The 22,795-nt window shown below is 41.8% G+C and overlaps 1 protein-coding gene, 1 long non-coding RNA gene and 1 pseudogene across 2 annotated transcripts; all 3 read right to left on the minus strand.

Annotated features, from left to right (window-relative positions):
- Positions 1–1,104: 1,104 nt before the first annotated feature.
- On the minus strand, positions 1,105–2,896 carry LOC143516297 (uncharacterized). Its single transcript, XM_077007858.1, has 6 exons — positions 2,763–2,896; positions 2,584–2,670; positions 2,338–2,403; positions 1,977–2,078; positions 1,738–1,824; positions 1,105–1,316 (listed from the first exon to the last, which is right to left on the minus strand). Exons 1-6 carry the CDS (start codon positions 2,854–2,856, stop codon positions 1,105–1,107), a joined length of 648 nt encoding a protein of 215 aa, XP_076863973.1. The 5' UTR covers positions 2,857–2,896.
- An 8,813-nt stretch (positions 2,897–11,709) lies between these two features.
- Positions 11,710–15,224, minus strand: LOC143516298 (uncharacterized). Its single transcript, XR_013131644.1, has 4 exons — positions 15,093–15,224; positions 14,415–14,443; positions 14,053–14,087; positions 11,710–11,865 (listed from the first exon to the last, which is right to left on the minus strand). It is a non-coding gene; the product is annotated as an uncharacterized LOC143516298 (long non-coding RNA).
- A 3,923-nt stretch (positions 15,225–19,147) lies between these two features.
- Positions 19,148–22,580, minus strand: LOC143516375 (verrucotoxin subunit beta-like; annotated as a pseudogene).
- Between the last annotated feature and the right edge of the window lie 215 nt (positions 22,581–22,795).

Below are 22,795 nucleotides of genomic sequence, written 5' to 3' on the forward strand. Positions count from 1 at the left end.
ACTCATGCTCTAACAAATGGTCTAACTATATACAAATACACTATATAATAACCATAATTATATGCCTAAATTTATCCACACACAAAACAACTAAACTGTTTGCAGTCTTTTAGTACTTATCTTCTGTTGGTCTCAAACAAACTCTTACTCTGTACCCTTGCAACACGTACTGACATATGGGGAATAAAGTACTGAAATAATGACTGAACAGTACATCTTTTGTTTTCTTTTTTCTCAAATCCTAAATTAATAAATACTTGTATTAATACTTACGTATGAGTATCGTTTTGCTCCCCATTTTGTGGAATGCTTTTTTCCCATTGACCCCATTCCAGTTTATTTTCTTTGAAACACTGCAAGAGAAGAGGCGTGCCAGGATATTCCAGGTTACTTTCTTTGTATCTAGTCCCCCAACAGATGACAATGCAGAGACCTGTGTGTGAGAACAAATACATAAATGCAAAATAAATGAACCACCGACAGCTTGCATCTATATATACACTGTCAAGAGTCAATAAAAAGCCAGAACTGGTAGAAAACACCTACTGAGCCACCTACTGTGGCTACTTTAAAGAACCTAGAGTATAAGACATATTTTCAATTGTTTCACACTTTTTTGTTAAGTATATAATTAATTCATAGTTAATTCATAGTTTTGATGCCTTCAGTGTGAATCTACAGTTTTCATAGTCATGAAAATAAAGAAAACTCTTTGAATGAGAAAATGTGTCCAAACTTTTGGTCTGTACTGTACATCAATGGACTGAAAGCTAACATACATACTTACAAGATTGTTTTTTCTTTCTACATTTTCTGGACACTGTATCCACGCTTCAAACTGATCAACCTCATCTATGCTGTCCAACGGAAACTGGAATTCTTCAGGCATTTCACACTGGAGTTGTGGAGTGGAACCTACTCTAGTCATCAGAAATCCAACAGTGGCTGACAGCTGTGACACTTGCTGCTTTATGTTTTCAAGCAGAAGCAGGATGTGTAATTCTGCAGCTGAAAGACAATACAAATCCAGAAAAAAGTCTTCACACTAATTTCCACAATGTTTAAATAAAGTTCATGCCTTTCAGCTTTAGGGCCCAAAACAAGCTAAAGTTGAATATGGCTGCATTTTAGGCTTGGTGAAGCATGACCAGAGAACACGAATAGTTCACCTGAGCAAGAGATTGGGCCACTATGCTGTCCAACTCTGAATTGTGGCCTGAAAACACATTTCTCTTCTGTTCCCATCCCTCTGGGACAAGTAAGCAAGGAGGATGCAGACGCATTTCTGCCATCAAAAAGGTCCTGAGAATTGGCACCTAAACAAAAAATGCATACAGGAAAAATAACACACAGAAGAATCTAGAATCATCTAGAATCACTGTCTGATACCAATCTATACATGTGAAATCTTTATATGTATACTGTGTTTGTGAAAATCGATATAGTAGTAGGTTTCAGAAGTATAATATTCCTGCCACATAAAGTTGTCCTTTGTTATAAGAATTTTGACCAGTGACTATGTAGCAAGCTGAAGAGGGGTTTACTTAAGGTGGTTCATAAGATTTTAGCAAGTAGTTGCTATGGTGCCCAATGTGAAAATTATTAGTTGATTGCTATAATGGTTCAGGTATCTGGTGGGACGTTACAAAGTTGTTGCTATGTGTTTGGTGATTCCTATGCCGAACAGAAAGATCCCAAGAACATTTAGCTGTATACTAGCTGTATACCAGCTCTTACCTGGAATAACTTGTGTTCCTTCATGTTCATTGTTGCAGATCTGTGAATTGTTCCCATCATATGGAGAATGAGGAAAAGAAGTAATGCCTAATATTAGAAAAGAGAGAAGCCCGAGATGAAATACAAAAGAGACAAGTCTCTGAATACAGGTTGCCAAGTTGACATTTTTAGTTGTTAGAAATGCTCTTCCTGGACAGCACATCATCATGTGAGTGATTTTTTACCATGTGCAGTTTTACCTGGCTTATGATTGAGGACAAAAGGATCAAAGGGCCTGGAAGGAACAGACCAGCTAAGATCAGCAAATCTTTTGTCTTGGTTTTGTCCCTGGGGGTTGGCAGCTAAAAGTGGAGACATACATTTAGAGACACTAATATGCACAGATTTGCACCTAAAATTAACATAGAAAACTCATCATGTTTAACTGCCTCAAACAGAAAAGAGGAAAGCTAAAGTGTTTGGGGTATGACCATTAGTACCAGTGTCAGTACAGTCCATATTTTATAAAACGCAATTTTAAATGAGTGTGCATTGCTCATAACCTGGAATACTACAACTACTAAATGAGGCCCCAACCCTTTTGAGTGACACGACACTTACCAGAAAACATTTCTGGGTTTGAGTGTTCAGTATTATAGCCTTGGCTGCAGATCTGTGAACTATTTCCTGAAAACAGAAATAAGGGAAAATGTAGTAAATAAATAATGCCTGACATTAACCAGAAAGACAGAAATCAGAGGAAATACAGTGTGAATCTGTATGATAATAATCCAGATACTCTCCACTCCCCCTTTTGTAAAACTAACAAGCGTTGGCCCTCGCATATCAAACTATGTGCAATTTTACCTGGATCCTGATTCGGGATGCGAGATAGAAAGGGCTTGGAAGCAACAGACCTGCTTACTTCATTGATCGGTCCCTGGGGTTTAGCAGCTAAAACCAAACAGATACAAATGCATGCAATTACACAGCAGTAAACATTTTATATAGGGATGCATTATAAAAAGAATAAAAACAAGTCTTACAAATATCTGTAATAGTTGGTGGGAAAGGTTGAGGTATATGCGGTAGCCTGAAATTAACCTTTCGGACAGATGTCCTTCCTTCATTACCAGACATATCACTGTCACTGTCACTTTCATTTAAGTATCTAAACCAGAAAAAGACGATCAGTGAACAGGAAAAAAACAAAGACCTCTGTTAAACTTGCAGTAAGTTACAGTACATACTTCTTTTTTTTAATTTTCCTCCTTTTCTGTGAGCCCTCATCCTCTGATTGTAAACCAGCAGTGTCAGTGTCAAGATACTGCTTGATTTTTCTTTTTGCATCAGTTAGATCATCTGCTTTAATTAAATAAATGCACAATCAAGCAAACACACACGAACAAACAAACACACAAAAACACTTCAATGACATTACAGTGGAATAAAAAAATATTATGAATTTGATCAGTTGATCAGTGATCCACAAAGTCTGTCCTAAAAGGTGCACATGTGTAACATTGTAATAAAGTTATAATTACACAAAATTCTCCTTTTAATTCAACCTTTATATGTGCTGGCCAGTTATCTTGGGAAGCCCCGCCCTTTCGCTCTGCCTTAAAGTCTCCTCCCCTCACTTTACCTCCTCCATTGTAATTCTGCATTGTATGAGGAGGTAGGTATTGTAAATTACTCCATATCATATCCATTATAATCCTTCAATTTAGTTAACACAGACACATCACTGGGCCCTTGAATAAATTATTGAATTCTTAATTAGCTGTTTTGTTACGTATTATTTTCTCATTGACTAATTTAAGTTTAGTTACAGTTCTATACAGATAGCTAACATTACACAGCGTGTCTGTCCGCTAAAGCAGCGGAGTGAGTTATTACTTTTATCCCTTTTTATATGAGGAGAGAGCAGAGAAGAGGCAGGAGCACCTATCCAGCATTAAAGGTTGGATTGTTCTTTTGCCAGGTATGCATGATTTTGTATGTAGACATGTATAATTCTGTAATGTGTGGGCTATGCTAAGGTAGCAGAGTATAGCGGTCATATTGCTGTTGTATGTGTCTGTACAGTTCGTAATGAAGAGTCAATGTTTTATTGTTATAGTTGCATGTAGTTTAGTCCTGTTTATCCCCTCTGTGGGGCATTGTAATTCTGTATTGTATGAGGAGAGAGCAGAGAAGAGGCAGGAGCACCTATCCAGCATTAAAGGTTGGATTGTTCTTTTGCCAGAATTAAAGAATAACGAAACACAACGCAGACTGATTGGTGATTGTGGTAGCACGACAGACATCCACCGGTTACATGTGGTGCCGTGACCGTCCTGGATTCATCAGATCATCGCTTGTTTGATCGCCGCGGGCTGCTGCTACCACTTGCTTCAAACCACTTGCTATATGCTAGGCTATTCCGTTAGCCTCGCGCTGATCTCGCGCTGACTGTTACCGCGACGAGTCCCCCTCCCCCTCGCGCACAGTGTGTGTGTATGCGCGCGGGCACGTGAGTCTATGCCTGACAGACATTCTCTACCATGTTCGTATATTAATTTAACGGCAGCGATTCCCGGAAATTTTGTACTTATATACGTAATGCTCTGATTCATGTTTATTCTATAACGGTTACAGTGTTTTCTTAAAGTGTTTATTGGTTATTCAATGAATATAGTAGAGTATATTATTGAGTATATTGAGGTGTATAGATTAACTGTCTAAGAAGGCTGCTGACAGTAATAGTCTTTTTATTATTATTATATATATATTTTTTTCTCCTCATTTTTTTCTATTTCTACTGCAAATTCATTGGGTGCGAGTTGAAAATGTCTGATTTTGATGGTGCTGACAATGATGTATTCACTCCTGTCTCGCGTAATGTAGGCGTAAACTTTGGGAGGGGTCAGCCTATTGTGGGATATGGGAGGGGCAGGGCAGTTTCATCTGTTTTCACAGTGAATCGTGATGATACAGTTAATCAATTCTCATTGGATGGTAATAGAGGCCCAACGGCCGTTTCCACCCCTATCCCCCATGAAGTTCCTCAAACCCCTTCTCAAGTAATAAGCACAGATGTCCTGTCTGGTGTCATGGCTGACCTAGCTAAACAGATTTGTGAGAGCATTACTACCAGTATCCACACCATACACCAACAAAACAGTTCTCAAGCCCAGTGTCACAGCCAGCAGTCACAGTCAGCCATTGATGCTTCAAAACTGAATATAACTGTCCAGTCGGACATTAAACCTCCGCCCTTTTTTCGAGGTGATGGTACAGACACTATTACAGTCCATGAATGGGAAGACGCGATGATGGACTACCTTGAACGTGTAAACCATGCGGAGGAAGAGAAGGGTAAATTCATTATCAGCAGACTAACAGGCAAAGCGAGAGATATGGTGAAAGTTTCTCTACGCAGTAACTCACAGTTAAGTTCTAGCACCCCCGTCGCTATATTTGATATCTTGAAGAGGCACTTCAGTGAACTGACATACTCCAATATGCCAATGAGAGATTTCTATAACACTATTCCTATGGCTGGTGAGGGCGTCATGGAATATTGGGTTCGTCTCAATAAAGCCATCGATGTAGCGGATGAGTGTTTGAGGAGACGAGGTAAAAACGTGGAAGACCCGAGTGCTGAAGCTGTTGTGATGTTTGTCTCTCACTGCCCAGATCCTAGTCTCGCTCTGTCTTTTTCTTTCAAGTCGGCTGACAAGTGGACTGCAGCTGAGGTCCAAGAGAAACTGGATGCCCACCAGAGAGATATGAAAAGAAGAGCAGTACATGTTTCTACACGAAGAACGGGCTTTGCAGAAATCGCTCAGACAGTTATTAAACAAGATTGTCCTCAACAACCTGTGCAGACCCGTGGACATTTCCAACCCAGCAACACTCTGCCGATGCAGTTAAACCCACCCTCTAGCCCCACAGCACCTGAGCCCAGCTTGAAAGAGGTGGTCAGTATGCTTGACAAAGTTCTTTCACTGTGCAGTACTTCTCTCCCCCCACGTCAAGACCATCACAAGCAACCCAGCAATCCTCAAGGACTAGCCCGCCAGCCCTGCAGAGTATGTGGGGGTTGTGATCACTCTTCATATGATAACTGTAAACTTCATCGACTGTGTCGTAGCTGCCTGAAACCTGGCCATTTCAAGAAAGATTGCCCTGACACAGCTAAGCCAGAGGTGGGCATGGCACAGTTGCCTGGAAGTCCTTTAAACTAGCTAGCCCATGTAGTGAGAGGGGAAACGTGGGCGGTGTTGCTGATACCCTCACTGGTTCAGACTATGAAAAAATATATGTTAATAGCTGTGCACTGTTACCTGCAGAGAAGAGAGTGATCGTTCTAGGCTCACAGAAGGTTGAAGGAGCCAACGAGCTGTTTTATACCCCAGTAGTAGTTAATGACCAAGTTACATTGAAAGGATTATTGGACTCGGGTTCTATGTCATGCACACTTAGTGAAGAGGGTGAACTGAAGATGAAAGATGCTGGAGTTCTGTCCTGCCCACAACCGGCACCCAGTAACATTGTGCTCATTGGCTGTGGTGGGTTGACTACTCATCCTAAGTGCATACATGAACTAACTATTGAAGTATGTCAGTCCAGGTTCACTGTTCCAGTTCTTGTTGTTCCTGGCCAGCGTGATGAGTTCATCATCGGCACTAATGTAATCAAACCCATTTTACAAATGATGAAAACAGATGAGAAGTACTGGAAACTCGTCTCGTCCAGAACCAATGATCCTGAATGTGAGCAGCTGCTCGAGCTACTGAGTTGTGTCTCAAAAGGAGCAGGCTTGGAGATGGCCAGTAAAGTCGGCACAGTGAAGCTGCAACATGCAGTTACCCTTCTCCCTCAGAAGGAATATCTGATCTGGGGGAAACTTCCAAATGATGCCACTATTTCACCTGGAGCCACTGTCATAGTTGAACCTACTTCTTCTAGGGCAGGCCCTAGGAACATTTTAGTGGGTAGGGTCATAACTCCGATGTGGGGAGATCGCTGGGTCCCACTGAGAGTTATGAATGCCTCCCTGTGCCCTGTCACACTGCGACGCAACACCAAGCTAGCCGATGTGTCTCACTGTCTTGCTGTTGAAGATCTACCAATCACACAAGGTCTGTCTCGAAGTTGTTCTGACTCCCCAGACGTATCCACAAAAGTACTGTCATCATTTGATGCCAAGCAGCTGCTTAAGGCCTGTGGGTTGGGTGATATAGATATAGATGCATGTGAGGTTTCGGAAGAGTGGAAGGCTAGGTTGGCTGAATTGCTTGTGAGATTCCAGGATATCTTCTCTAAAAGCAAATTGGACTGTGGGGAGGCAAAGGATTTTGTGCATCGGATTCACTTGACGGATGATCGCCCTTTCAGGCTCCCATACCGAAGGGTTCCACCTGCTCACTATCACAAGTTGAGGGAGGTATTGAGTGAGATGGAGGAGAAAGACATCATTAGCAAGTCTGTGAGTGAATATGCTTCTCCTCTCGTCATGGTCTGGAAAAAGACTGGGGACCTGAGAATCTGTACAGATTTCCGTTGGCTCAACGCCAAAACCATTAAGGATGCTCACCCCTTGCCACATCAGGGAGACTGTCTCGCTGCGTTGGGAGGAAACGCTTATTTCAGCACCATGGACTTAACATCTGGATTTTATAACATCCCCCTTCATGAGGCTGATAGGAAATACACTGCGTTTACCACACCCTTAGGCTTGTACGAGTACAACCGGCTACCGCAAGGACTCTCCAACAGTCCGGGTTCCTTCATGAGGATGATGCTATCCATATTTGGAGACCTGAATTTTTCTACTCTGTTGTGCTACTTGGATGACTTGCTTTTGATGGCACCATCAGAGGAGGAGGCCCTGAAACGTCTTGAAGTAGTCTTCAGTCGTCTTAGAGCAAACAATCTGAAGCTTTCCCAGAAAAAGTGCTATTTTCTACACCAGTCTGTGCGATTCCTTGGCCATGTCATTGACAGACAAGGGGTATCTGTTGACCCTGAGAAAGTGAGTGTCATCACCGATTTCACAGTTAAAAGCCTCATGATGGACGATGGCTGTACCCCATCCCAGAAACGAATCAGATCTTTTTTGGGAATGGTACTGTATTATCAGAATTTCATTCCTGGCTGTTCTTCAATAGCAAAGCCCTTGTTTGCCCTGACGGCCGGTCAGAAGCGCAAGGGTGTAGGTCACAGGGGAAGTAAGAGGTTGGGCACCTTCCGGGAGCTCAGTCCTGACGACTGGACACCGAACTGTGTCGCTGCATTTGAGACTCTGAAGAGGATGCTCATAGACAGCGTAACACTGGCCCACCCCAATTTTGAAAAGCCTTTTATCCTTTCCACAGATGCATCTCTTGATGGCCTTGGCGCTGTTCTGTCGCAAGTCCCAGATGGAGAAGACAGGGCTAGACCTATAGCGTTTGCCAGCAAATCGCTGAGTCGGAGTCAAGCCAATTATCCAGCACACAGGCTTGAGTTCTTGGCACTTAAGTGGTCTGTGTGTGATAAGTTCAGCCACTGGCTCAAAGGTCACAAATTCACGGTTTGGACAGACAATAATCTCCTCACGTACATTATGACCAAGCCAAAACTAGACGCGTGTGAACAGCGTTGGATTTCGAAACTTGCCCCATACAATTTTGAAATAAGACATGTTCCCGGAACGCAAAACACAGTAGCAGATGCTCTGAGTCGAGACCCATTTGTTAAGCCAGTGAGTGAGCGTCTTTTGGCGGAACCTTACAATAGGCTAGTTGAACAGGCATGCGAGCTGGAGGGTGAATGTGTTCAGGATATCTTCCGTCTGTCGTGTCAGCCGCAACTAGTGGCCAATCTTCTTGCAGGCAATCCAGAGTCAGCATCCATGTCTGAGGACGAGGTCTCGTGCGTCCTCACAGCTCATGAGTCTTGGGATGCTGTGCCTAGCCAGAGGGCTGCTTCCATTGTGGACTACGTGGAGGAATTGATACCTGGTGGCCTGGACCCTTTTCCAGCCTGGTCTTTGGAAGAATTAAAGTCACATCAAAGGCAAGACACATCAATTGCTAGAGCGATGTTTTATGTTGAAAAGAAGCGTAGGCCGAACAGACGTGAACGCTTTGGAGAGCTTCCTGATGCATTGAGACTACTGAGACACTGGGACAAGCTGACATTGTTAAATGGTGTTCTGTACAGAGTTTCTAAGGATCACAGGACCAAACACAAGAGGTTTCAGTTTGTTTTGCCTGAGTCCTTAAAGAAATATGCCATGGAAGGTATCCATGATCTGGCGGGACATCAGGGTCAGCCGCGGACACTTTCCCGTGCCCGTCAGCGCTTTTTCTGGTGTAGCATGGAGAATGATGTGAGAAATTATGTCAAGACCTGTCAGAGATGTGTTGTCAGCAAGACTCCAGAGCCTGCAGCAAGAGCCCCATTGGAGAGCATTAAAACTACTGCCCCACTAGAACTTGTCTGCATAGATTTTTGGTCAGCTGAAGACAACAGTAACAAAACGGTTGATGTGTTGGTGCTTACGGACCACTTCACAAAGCTGGCGCACGCATTCCCCTGTCGAGACCAGAAAGCTAAGACTGTGGCGAAAAAGCTTTGGGACAACTTCTTTTGTATATATGGATTCCCAGTGCGCATCCATTCAGACCAGGGTGCAAATTTTGAAAGCGAACTGATCGCCGAGCTTCTCGAGTTGGCTGGTGTCAAGAAGTCCAGGACCTCACCATACCACCCGATGGGGAATGGAGGCACAGAGAGGTTCAATAGGACACTGGGCAACATGCTGAGATCCTTACCCCTGCAATCAAAGCAGAAGTGGCCACAGATTATTCAGACGCTGACTTTCGTGTACAATTGTACTGTACATGAGACCACAGGCTTTGCGCCTTTTTACCTAATGTTTGGCAGAGTGCCGAGACTCCCAGTTGACCTGATGTTTAAAAATGTGCTCCTGGATGAGAGGGTCTGTGACTACCATGCGTATGTTAAATCACTGGTGAGTGATCTTCAGTCAGCCATGCTGCTAGCACAGAGAAATTCAGTTGTAGAACAGACACATCAGGCTCAGCAATATAACAAAAAAGTCAAAGGTCTTTCTCTCTCAGTCGGTGATCAAGTTCTTGTGGCCAACAGAGGGTGCAAAGGGAAGCGCAAACTCGCTGACAAATGGGAGTCGCGTATCTACACCGTTGTGTCTTCTAAGCCATCACTTCATATCTACAAAGTTCAGGATAGAGACGGGAATGCACGGATGTTGCATAGGAATCTCCTCCTACCGGTCAACTTCCTACCCTTGGACAACCCGCAGTGTGGAGTATCCACTGTTGGTGATGGTGTGGACAGTCTATCCCTGAGTGAAGTTGATTCAGACCACGATTGTGATTCAGTTCTCCCCGCTACAACATCTTCAGTGGCCAGGGTCATGTCTACAGTTGACAGTGAAAATGACGACCGGACGTGCTCATGGGTTGGGGAGCACTTTACAGAGCCAGACAGAGCTGCTGACTTGCCAGGGAATGTGGCTGAACATCAGGACTCAGATGATTCAAGTACAGTCACTGATTCTGAGGAGCTCCCTCATGGCACTCCCCCCTTATCCAGTCAGAGTCCTGGAAATTCCCACGTAATATTGTTCCAGGGGTGGTCAAATTCGTCTAACTTCTAGGGTTGGGAGAGTTTTGAAGCCAGTTCGTAGATTTATAGAATCGATGGTTCAGTTAGAATCTGTTCTTAAGGACGATACACCCGTGTCTGGTTTGTTCAGGTCTAGATTAACTAAGTGAGTGAATGTTTTCCATTTACAGTGTTTGTTTTTCATTCCGAGCCCTGTGTATAGTCATGTGTCATATGGGTGTGAGGTGATGAGCTGTTTTGATTTTGCCTCAGGTATAGTCAAATGTTGAACGGGTGTAAAAGGCACCTTGAATGTCTATGGGATGTTTGGAGACCTGATCACTCTCTGTATGTCCGTAACCTTTGATTAGGTAGCTACTAAGTTGACAAGCATACCAGTTGCCGTGGGTATGATGCTGGCTGGATTTTGTATTTTTATTTTGGGCACTTGACAAGCGGGCTCGTGTTGGGTTAGAATGTTTGTGTAATTCTTGGGGGGTGAATGTAACATTGTAATAAAGTTATAATTACACAAAATTCTCCTTTTAATTCAACCTTTATATGTGCTGGCCAGTTATCTTGGGAAGCCCCGCCCTTTCGCTCTGCCTTAAAGTCTCCTCCCCTCACTTTACCTCCTCCATTGTAATTCTGCATTGTATGAGGAGGTAGGTATTGTAAATTACTCCATATCATATCCATTATAATCCTTCAATTTAGTTAACACAGACACATCACTGGGCCCTTGAATAAATTATTGAATTCTTAATTAGCTGTTTTGTTACGTATTATTTTCTCATTGACTAATTTAAGTTTAGTTACAGTTCTATACAGATAGCTAACATTACACAGCGTGTCTGTCCGCTAAAGCAGCGGAGTGAGTTATTACTTTTATCCCTTTTTATATGAGGAGAGAGCAGAGAAGAGGCAGGAGCACCTATCCAGCATTAAAGGTTGGATTGTTCTTTTGCCAGGTATGCATGATTTTGTATGTAGACATGTATAATTCTGTAATGTGTGGGCTATGCTAAGGTAGCAGAGTATAGCGGTCATATTGCTGTTGTATGTGTCTGTACAGTTCGTAATGAAGAGTCAATGTTTTATTGTTATAGTTGCATGTAGTTTAGTCCTGTTTATCCCCTCTGTGGGGCATTGTAATTCTGCATTGTATGAGGAGAGAGCAGAGAAGAGGCAGGAGCACCTATCCAGCATTAAAGGTTGGATTGTTCTTTTGCCAGAATTAAAGAATAACGAAACACAACGCAGACTGATTGGTGATTGTGGTAGCACGACAGACATCCACCGGTTACACATGGACCACAAAGAGAGAACTAACTTGCCTTTCTCACATATGATGCGGGCACTGAACTTTTTCCATCCAGGACCAGGCTCTTCACAGTTTTTGATGGCCTTGTTAATTCTCTGGTCTGTTGGATAATTTGGCCACCAGGACTCTCCATCTTGAAACCATTTGCTTGGAATCACATTTACAGTATTCTCCTCGATGAACAACACACCACAGTACTTCTAAAATAAATAAATTTAAATTAAAAATAGAAAAAGACAAAAAAAAAAAAAAGATGATTAAAGTGGCCTGCCCCTAATCCTTTGTGTGAAACAGTGGGATGATGACAAATCTGTCCTTGTGGGGTACAGCTACAAACTTCTGAGAGATCTCCGACACTTGAGAAAATTCAACATCAGGCTGTAACTGAGATACACAGACAACATTTAAAAAGCCTGAATCAAAAGGGTAACTGAAAAATGAAGACGAGTCAGTATATTTTCTGTAGGCCACATAAATATCATCTCTACACTCAATGATGTTGGAAATGCTGCACACATTACCTGCTACCACAAACGTATTGTTGTTTGCCTTTGTCTTAATTGTGAATTTTTCTGATTTAAATTCATCATACTGTGCAACGACGACAGGGCCGACAGGTACGGGTCCTCGATAATGTTCCTTTCGAAACTGTGGCACATTCACAACACTGTCATCACACTGGTCTTCTTCAGAAAGTCTTCGAATAATTTGAGCAAGGGGACATGAGGGTTTACGGACAAAGCTTTTGATCTTGCGCAAATGATTCTCAAATGGAAAGGAGGAGATTTAGTTAAGATTACCAAACTTTTTGGCATCCTGTGCTAGATGAACTAAACCGTGTACATTGTAAACAATTTGATCCTTCCCATACAGAGCACCAAAATGAGTAACGAATGCATTTAGAAGGCTGCTTGCATAATTGTTGTGACTCTCCGACAGTTTAGGACTGACTAGTATGGCAATGGCAGTGGATAACAACAAAAAATTTGAATAAACTTCCGGGTCCAAAGTGTCCCTTAATACTACAGGTCCAGTATAGAGCAAAAACTGCCTAAATTCTGTAGCTTTCCACCTATCAACCTCCTTCAGTGACCGTGGTTTGCGAGCAAATTCATCAGGAATGTGTGCACGAAAGCTTAGAAGACTGTCAGAGATCCTGTCCACAAGTCTGGATGGTAGACGCACACAAAGTGGTCCCTTGAGCCAGAGATTTATCAATCGTCTCACCACACCCAAGCACACAAGGTGCATATAATCTAGTGGGAACTGAGAGACCATGCCAATATTTACACCAGTAAAGGGATGTGGACCCTGATGGTGCTCTTCATCAGCTCTGATTGAAAATGACTCGTCTGTTCTGTTTACACAATTCACAAGTGGGTACGTCATGCGATTATTTATGTACACACCATTCTGTGTGCACTTGTCACAGCCGTGATACCCATTAAAGGACTTTGTGCTTTTTACGAATGAACGTGCAGGTGTATCACATATGACTGAATCAAGAGTTAGTGTGAACCTTTTTTCCTCAAAGTCAAATCCTTTCTCTAGGTCAGCAAGTTCAGTGACAAAATCCTCCAAAAATGTAACGCTATTGGGTTTCTTAATGCCCGAAAAAAGCCCAATCACAGCTGGCTCTTTCATAGGTACAGTGACCAACAGACCCAAAATTGGCCATAGTTGCATTTTTGAGCTCTTAAACAGGGGTAACCCATCAATGTTCACCTGAAGTCTCAAGCAAGTACCATTGGCCAATGTGCTCTTCCACTTAGACAATGTCTTTTGTAAAGCTGCCACAATGCCAAAGTAATGATAAAGACCACTACACATCTCCTTTACAGAGTAATTTGTCTTGGTGCGTAGAATGGTTCTAGCATCTTTAGGCAGCTCAGGATGGTAGAAACACAATATGGCCAGAAGGGCAGTAAGCGCAATATGAGACACACCATAGGTTAAGGCCCAATTTGATAGGCGATGTCTTAGACTTTCAGTCTCCTCAGTCTCTGACATTTCTTTCTGGCTGTCATCAGACTCAGTCATATCATAGTAATTACAACACGTACTACCTACTGAGACGCTGTGTACATCACCTTTGACTGCAGAATCTCTAATGCTGTCAGATGAATATTCACCTGTGCTGTGTGAACATGCATGCACATGGATTTCCTCAGCCATACCCTGAAGTCTGAACTCTTCCCTACTGGTCCTATCCCTTTCACCAGTGGCTTCAGGTGTCTGTCTATTTACACACATCCCTTCTTCAAGATTTTGAACTGTCATTTGGTAATCTACTCTAGCTCTCCTCCTTAGAGCAGAATCAGACACGGGTAATTTGGATCTCTTCATTTAAAATGTTCTTAACCAAATTTAGGAAAAAGTTTTATTACCTTAACCGGAAAATACGTCATCATATGTACAGCACCTGAAAAACAAATGAAGCAATGTTTAACCTGTTGGCTTGATAAAATGGAGTTACAAACTAAGAAAAACAAAAAACATAACTACCACAATTTGAAGGGCCCTTCTTTTGACATAATATTTAAGCAGTGATGCTACCTCATAATATTTAAGCAGTGGTGCTACCTCACGGCAAACAACATCCCATACGAAAAAAGTATATAGGAGACATAAATATAAGGGTATTGCAGATTACATAATTAGTGAAAAGCAGCACAGATAACAGTAATATTAGCCACGTTAGCTAGCTAGCTAGGTTAGTTAGCTACGTTAGCTATAGCTACATAGTCACTTCTCAACACCAAGATTCAGAGAGATAGTCTGAAAAGAATGAGCGGGAAAAGAGTCATAAGTTATGCAGAACCAACGAAAACATCCTGTACTGTGAAAGAAACTAATACAAAGTCAACAAAGTCAATACACATCCGTGTACTAATATTTATTTATGTATATTGTAATGATCCTTAAGGGATTATTGGGTTACTGATTCTTTAAGTTAAGTTGTGTGAGTGGGGAGCGGGGGAGGAGTGAGAGAGAGAGGATTCAGCTATTCTTTGAGTGAGTACACTTGTATTAACGTTAAAATAAAAGAGAAGAGTTGTCAACAGCAAACTGTCCTGAAGTAGTATTTATCAAACGTTATAATATTATACATTTGTACACGAAGTCCCACCACCTTTTCTGTCCGATATAAGCTAGTTTACGCTAGCTAGCGGGATAAGCTAGCCTAGGTCTAGCTAACTTATAGGTTACAATTTTAACCTGTGCTAGCTAAGGCTAGCTAGCGGCTAGTTAGCTTATCGTTACGTTTTTCCAAGAGTTATCTTTATCACAGAACAGCTACCAAACCAGTACATATCTATTTAGTTATTATGTTTGGTTCTGTTTTGGTCCATCTATTGAGTGTGTGCTACAACCTGAGTAAAATGCTTTTTATACGGAAAGTCCATAAATCTAGCAGTGTACTCACCAGGCTAATGTCGGTTGGTGAATGTCGGTTGGTCAGTCCTCCGTTTGAATTTGAACTCCTGCTGGTCCTGTGCTGCTCCGCAGCTCCGTGCCAGACCCGTCTAACAGCACTAACCCACATGCGGTATCTGACTCTGTCCCGGAGCCGTATAGAGGATCAGCAGCAGAAATGTTAGTCAGAACCATAACCAAAATCCGGTGTGGAGCTGGGCCAAATCTGCTAAACAGATGTGACTTTTGCCCAGATTTGGCAGCGAAAACCCGGATCCGGCCCAGACTATTCTGCTATCTGGGTAGAAAACTGTCAAATGGGGCTTTTAATTTAGTAGCGTAACGTCATAGGTCATGTGACAGGTAAGATGGAGGACGTAGTATGTCCGAAGTTGGATGCATACTGACCAATCGCGTACTTAAATAACGTACTGCTTTGACGGTTGGGAAGAACGTACAGTTCCACACTGAAAAAGGGAAAAGAAAACTAAAACGACAAAATAATCAGCAGCCTACCCTACCAGGTGCTAACCAACTTAATAAAATTATAACTTTAACAACAAATCCATGATAATCAAAATACTAATGAACCAACATATAACCAAGCAAAAATAAACAATCACCACACCCGGGAGCAAGAGCAGTTTAACCATGCGTTCTAATGGATTGCTGATACACAATGAAATCACCCAAATGGAAGAACAAACAAGGAGAGCCTGCCACTCTCTCCTCCCGTTCACACTTTCAGGTAGCCTTTTGTAGCCGTGAACTTCAGTCCGACACCACCCAGGACACATGACGCCATAATCACCCACAGGTGCTCCTGTAAGAGATCGTTACAACACTCAACACAATTCATGACTTAACACTCCTTAAATATCCAGTGCTTGAAGGCATCTGTCATTATTGTTGCTTGAGCTGAAACTGAACTGTGCACTTGTTGCTCCAGCACAGAAACAATTGGGAAACAGCGATATAGGGCACAAAGCATAAAAAAATATCATTAAATATTTTGCAAAGGTTTTTGTTTATATTTTTTGAATGTAAGTAAAATTGTAATTCTTAATATTTCCAGAAGTAACTGTAACTGTGACGCTGGAGGCGGCTGACGGAAGAGACACGAGTCCGCTGGTTACTCACAATCACTTTTATTTACGTAACAAAAATGCGCAGCATGCCCACGGACAAACACTGACACTTGTACACAAAACGTGCAGACTCAAACAACGATGAGTACAGGACACTGCGCGAACGCACATTAAATAGACAAACCACATAATCCCCACGTGATGACAAGACGAGCCACAGGTGAGACGGATTATCACAAGACGTAACCGCACCCACGGAGATACACAGATGCAGACGAGTAGACGCAGACAACGTTAACACACGCCCAAAAGGGAGGGGCCGGGGACCTCACCGTGACAGTAACTCAATTACATATTTTCTCATTGTAACTGTAACGTATTACAGTTACACTTAATTAAATTACGTAACGTCGTTACATGTAATTCATTACACTGGAAACAACGATGTGAAATATTCTGATTGGTTGATTTTTTATTTCAGCACTAAGTTTTTTTTTTCAGCACAAGCACGAAAAGTGGATTTGAAAGCCCATTTATAAGCCGATTTATAAGCCGACATTGTCACGTTGAGGACCCTGGCCCCTCCCTTTTTGGCGTGTGTTTACGTTGTCCACGTGCATCGTTTGCGTCTGTGGAACTACGTGGTTGTGGTTATGTCTTGTGATAATTCGTCTCAACTGTGACTCGTCTCGTAATCACGTGGGGCTAATGTGGTTTGTCTATTTAATGTGCGCTCGCGCAGTGTCCTGTGCTCGTCGTTGTCTAATGTTTACATGTTCCGTGTGCAGTATATGTTGCTCGTGCGCTATTGCGCAATCTTTGTAAAATAAAAGTGACGTGGAAAAGGAGGATTCTGTGTCTCATCCTTCGCCGACCCACGAGCCTCACAGACATATATTACATATAATAGATAAAGAGAGGCCTTGAGAAGGAGAAGGCCTTGAAGGCCCTGACGGTTTGCCACTGGTATAGTGTTAATTCACCACATATTACCATTATATTACCTCTGTTTTTTTCCGCATTTCTTCCTCCACTTTTCTCATTTGTCTTATCCCATTCCACCCTTGGCACCAGAAGACTTCTGTCTTTTTAACATCTTTACGAGGAGATGTCACTCACTCTGTGGCATTATCTTTTTGCCCCACAGAGAAACAGTAACGAGGTGCGCAGAGCACGCGGGGGCGGGGGGGGAGCACATGGGTGATAGGTGTCGTGTGTTGTTATTATAATAATTATTAATTTGACTAATATTATTAAACAATGAAATTATGATAACATGGACATTGCTTGTTTTCACATTTATTTAATTGTTCATTTGTGGGGAAAAAAAAAAGCATGCACGCAAGCGCCCCCCTGGACAGACGGTGCCCCTAGCATTTGTCTATATTGCCTAATGGAAGGGCCAGTCCTGTGTACGACCACCTGAAGCAGGTTTTTATTTTTAGTTAGCATATAGCTGAAATCTAATGATGGTTATATAATAGCAGCGGCATTCTAGTGCGATAAGCTGTGTTTTATATTCAATTAACACATGATCTGATTAGTCGACTAATGGTCAAATTAATCGGTGATTAGACGACTACAAAAATAGTTGTGGCAGCTCTAAAACCAGAGCAAAGAAAAGAGAGAAGCGCAAAAAAAATTATGAACGTAAAATGCAAGACGCAAAGAAAAGAAGTGTGACGTGCAAACAAAAGAGGAAAAGTATTGCAAAAACAAAATAGGATGATGTCACATTGATACCGGTCAAGTCACACTGCCACCTGTGATGTCCTCTGCCATTTGTACCACCCCCTCTAGTGATTTCCGGCTCTGAGTGGTGCAGTTGCTATACCACACTGTGAATCATCCCATCGTAGGTGGTATTCATATAGGTTCAAATAGGGCGTAGAAGGTGTTCAGCTCTTTCGGAAATAATATGCTGGACAGTTCCACAGACTCCTTCAATTGTAGTCTACAGTGCAGTTCGTGCAACATGCATGTTAGGTCATGACTTTGTTACGCAGATCTACGCTCTTCCTGTATTTCCTGTGGGAAATCCTGAGGTTGTACTTAGCTAACTTTTAGACACTGCACCTGATGCAATGTGTTGTACAGTGTGCTAGATTGTTGCAGTAGTGTAGGTTAGTGACGGGGAATAGCAAGAGAAGGTGAAATTTTATTTGTGTTTAAAATTAAGTTGGACTTGTGTTAACAAAATGAAAACACCAATTCTGCAAATGAACAATTCAGGTTTATTCATGATCTGTTTACACAAAGGTTTTCATAGCTTGTAATTACTGAATTTGTCATTTCTGTATGAACTCAAAACACACTACTATACCACAACACAGTAGATTTCTGATTCAGCAAAGTGTAACTGCAGAAATGCTGTATGAAGTTTATTACTTTTCTGTAAATGTGTTCCAGAGAATTCACAAGTGCTGACTTAGATCTGCATAATCCAGAGGGATCCTGTATAGATCCCTTATTCTTAAGAAGAGTTACAGGAGAAAACTCAGTGCTGTTACCGTGCACAGACAGCAATAAATGATACATAGACAGTATAACAGTATCTGTCATGCTGTCAAACAACATGGACTCCTAAACACACTCTATAACCATATATACGCTATAATCCATTTAAAAAAATTAAAACAAAACCATTGATCTGTAGGTCTATAAAATCCTTTCCCACTTATTTTTTTTATATTTTTTATATATGATTCATTGTAACATTAGGTTTAAAAGTTCATGTTGGAAATATGAATAATTGGACATTATAAAATTAGTCCAGTTGTAATGGAGGAAAAGACTGGAAGTTGGAGGCTGAAGGATCTGGGAGGAGGGACCAGGGTAATGTCATAGTAGTTTCTTTTTCATAGTAGGTTTTATGAACCTATTGATTTTATAATTCTGTTTCATTGGAGTTTTGATATAAATCAACAATGCCTGCCATAGTGGTTACATCTTCTTGACAGTTTTCGTCAGTACGCTCTCAGTGTAAGACGTGCTCTCCTTCTGCTATTTTATCCAGGTTTTCAAAGTCTTCTTTCATTTGTTTCAGTTTAACAATGCGTTCCTCAAAGCCAGGCTTCTTCTCATCCTCCTCTGTCATAATCAGTAGCTCAAAGTACTCTTTTGCAGACAGGGACCTGGGTTTCAGGGCAATCTCATCCAGCCTCTTAAGACACCCAAAATACAATTTAACCAAGTCCTTCAACTTGGAATAAATATTTTTGTAATCTTCCTCTAGTTTATCCAACATGTCATGGGTGGACATAAATTCGCTTTGTGCCTTCTTGAAGTTATCCATTAACTCCTTGATGATTCTTTTTTTTTTCTGTTTCATATGTCCAAATAGCTTTCTCCTGCAAATGGTTGGAATAATGGCAGTTTCCAGGGCAATTTAAACATTTGCCCCCATCATCAAACACAGCACAAGTGCTGATGGCATCTTCAGGAACTAAGCAGGGGATGAGGCAAGTGAAAAAACATGTGTTGCAGTTCACGACACAGCACTTAACTGCTGTTCTAATTAGGATGACATCTTCAAACTCTTGTTCAAAGTTCTCATTTTCCTTCATCTTCTCATGCTCATTTTTCAACAAGCATTTTTTGCTTTCAATCTCTGCACACTTTGAGAGAACAGGCTTGACCTGAGGTGCCAGGGCCTCCATGACTTTTGCAAGTCGTTCACGCTCTTCCAAGACTTGTATAGTCATTTTGAGATCTCTGCTTTCTATGTCCTCAAGTGCTCTAAAAAATGCCCACATTTTTCTAAAGTTAGAGCCCCAGGTCATCTCATTCTGTTTGGTAGTATCACTGTAGTTATCTTCATCATCAGAATCATCTTCTGCCACATTCTGAGCATACAAAGCCGAGTTGTTGAAACTGAAGTAAGTGGGGAGACCATTTTTATTTGTTTGACAGGGAACCTCAGCTGCTCTGATGGCCTCTAGAGCTGGGATGTCTGCGCCATGTGCAAATGTCACCATAATCATTATATTCTCCGCTATATCTTTTCCAAAGATTGAAAGGCTTGAGTCAAATATGTATTTCTGAGTGGGACTGAGGCGGGCAAGAGAAGCTTGAATAACAAAGCAGACAGCATCAATATGCTCAATCCCCAAAGGATTACAAAGGAAGTTCTTAATCTGCTCTGTGATCTGTTTGTCATGTTCAATCCCACGGGTATCTCCAAACCCTGGAGTGTCCACAATGGTCAGTGAGTAGGGGACCTGAAAACCTGGTTGATTATACAGCTCATAAGATGTGACTTCACTTGTTTGACTTTCTGCCTGTGATCGATGGGCTACTTCATTGATCAGTCTGAAACGATAATTTTCTCCCCACTTCACACCTAGAATGTAATTGACCATTGCATTGATGAGGGTTGTTTTTCCTGAACCAGTAGCACCAAGTAAAAGAACCACTTTGTTTTTTGCTGTTTCCACCTTTTGTCCAAAGACACAGTAGTTGACACCTTCATTCTGACTATACCTGCTTTGGAGGTGTAGAGCACGAACAGTTGGATTGCCTTCTTCAATAACAGAAGATTGCTCCAAGAATGATGTCTTAGGCATTTCAGAAGGAATTAAAGTAGTCTCCACACCAGGGAGACTCATTCCTGCATTACCACAGTTAGGTGAAACTCTTATTATATAAAGAGTGTCATTTTTTAGGCTCTTCACTGTGCATTCTCTCTTTGGGGAGTTCACAGATACCCATGGTTTACCTTTCTTATCCTGTGTGTACTCTATGAGATAATCAATTACTTCAGTTTGCTCCCCGATGGATGTGGGAATGTCCCAAATTATTGTTTCTGCACCTGAATCTGCACATTTCATTTTGGGAGGTCCAGGAGGGCTACATGGGCGGGTCTTGAAAAATGTTGTTGCTTCACTAGTGAGACTGACCCCTGGGCAGCACACAGCCTGGCAACTAAAGCGATATTCTTTATTTGGTTCTAAGTTCTTGATAGTGACCTGAGTGGAATTACTCTCAGTGTTCACTTTAACCCATTCTGAACTTTGGACTGTTTGATACAAGATTATGTAGGACTCCACATTATTGATACCATGTGCTGGTTTGTTGATTTCCAGATGAATACGGTCATATTCTGCATTCATGATGGTTGGCACAGGTGGCTTTGAAGGAAGTTCATACTGCGAACTCAGCAGTGCACCCTTCTCATAAACATGGATTGACGAGGCTACGCTGTCTTTGTTTGGGATTGATGCAATTCCGAATGCAACATTTTCTCTTCCACGGTTGGCCTCCCTGAACTCTACGAACAGTCGTACACTCTGCAAGGTTTTTGTAGTCATATCACTACAGAACCACTGCTGTGCCTTTGGAGAACTGGGCTCATATGAGATTATTCTGTCACGGTTTTCTGATGTTTCTTTAAGATATTTCTCCATGTCAGAAATATTTGACTCTTGCTCTTTTAGAGATGTAAACACAAAAACTACCAAATACTCATTAGCTGAGTTAAGAACCTCTTTGATCAAGTCATTACTGGAGGAAAACACAGGGACGTCTTTCATTCTGTTCAGGTATGACCTGAGGACATTCATCTCATTTTCTCTGTCCTTCAAATAGGCAGATATGAGAGCCCCCTGAAAAGGAGACCTTTCCACACTGGTCAGTAGAGTCACAAGTTCTTGTTCTTCTGTTCCTCCTCCTCTTATAGACGGAAGAAGCTTACAGAGCTGTTTTTGGAACACCAGTTTATACTCTGAACACATGTCTTTGAATTTTCTGAGCTTGGCTTTGATTTCAGTGAACTCATCAGCCATACCATCTTTCATCAGTTCCTGGCACTGCATGTCAGTATCATCCAGAGAATCAATGACATGGCGGGCACGTTGCACCAGATTGACACTAATTTCCCTAACCAGTGTAGCAGCTGCTGAGTCCAGCTTTTTCAGGGGATAGAGCCACACACTCATAGGTATAGCCCGTTCTCCATTTACCCCAAGAAGCTTTGGAAGTTCTGAGTAAACCTTCATGGCTTCAAGGAAGGACACCGGGTTGTTGTCCAGAGCAAAGTCTCCATGGAAGGTACAGTTGAATTTGTTGCTCTCTTGCTTTTCAGCCTCAGTCATTTTCAAAGATGCATCTCCTTCAATTGATATTTGAGGAATATTTTTGATGCATGCATGTAGATTTCCTTGTATATCCTGTTTTCATTTGAGGAAACCTCCTTCTCAAAAACAAAAAATGCCTGAGCACCATACAGAATTGAAAGTAACCACATGAGTGGCAGAGCCCTCCTCAAACACATTACAGTGTTTAATGTTCCCAGTTCCGAGATGGTCCATCGTTAGCTGCTCGAAACGTGTGATGGTTTTGTACTGCAAGGTGACTTGAAAATGGTGCGTAGATTTTTTCTTGTTATTTAAGAACTCTGCTGACCCTTTCATACTGACTAAGCAACTTGAATTTATATGCAGCTCATTGTCACAGGTGTTATTACCAATTACCTATCTACATATGTTTACTGACATCATGTATGTGATGAATGAGATATAATATAAATTAATATAACTATAAAACATAAAAACATTTTATTATTAATAAAATCGCAATATATCTACGCTCATCCTGGCCATGGGCGTGGAAGTGGGGGGAAAAGTGG

Source organism: Brachyhypopomus gauderio, chromosome 6, assembly GCF_052324685.1.
Source record: "Brachyhypopomus gauderio isolate BG-103 chromosome 6, BGAUD_0.2, whole genome shotgun sequence".
NCBI lineage: Eukaryota > Metazoa > Chordata > Actinopteri > Gymnotiformes > Hypopomidae > Brachyhypopomus > Brachyhypopomus gauderio.

Bases quoted from the DNA above. Each gene is read 5' to 3' on its own strand.
- LOC143516297 (XM_077007858.1), bottom strand. From the start codon at position 2,856: ATGTCTGGTAATGAAGGAAGGACATCTGTCCGAAAGGTTAATTTCAGG. The intron at 2,404-2,583 runs GTAAAATTGCAC...TTCTGTTTTCAG, and splicing joins CATCCCGAATCAGGATCCAG to GAAATAGTTCACAGATCTGC. The intron at 2,079-2,337 runs GTAAGTGTCGTG...CTCCACTTTTAG, and splicing joins AAACCCAGAAATGTTTTCTG to CTGCCAACCCCCAGGGACAA.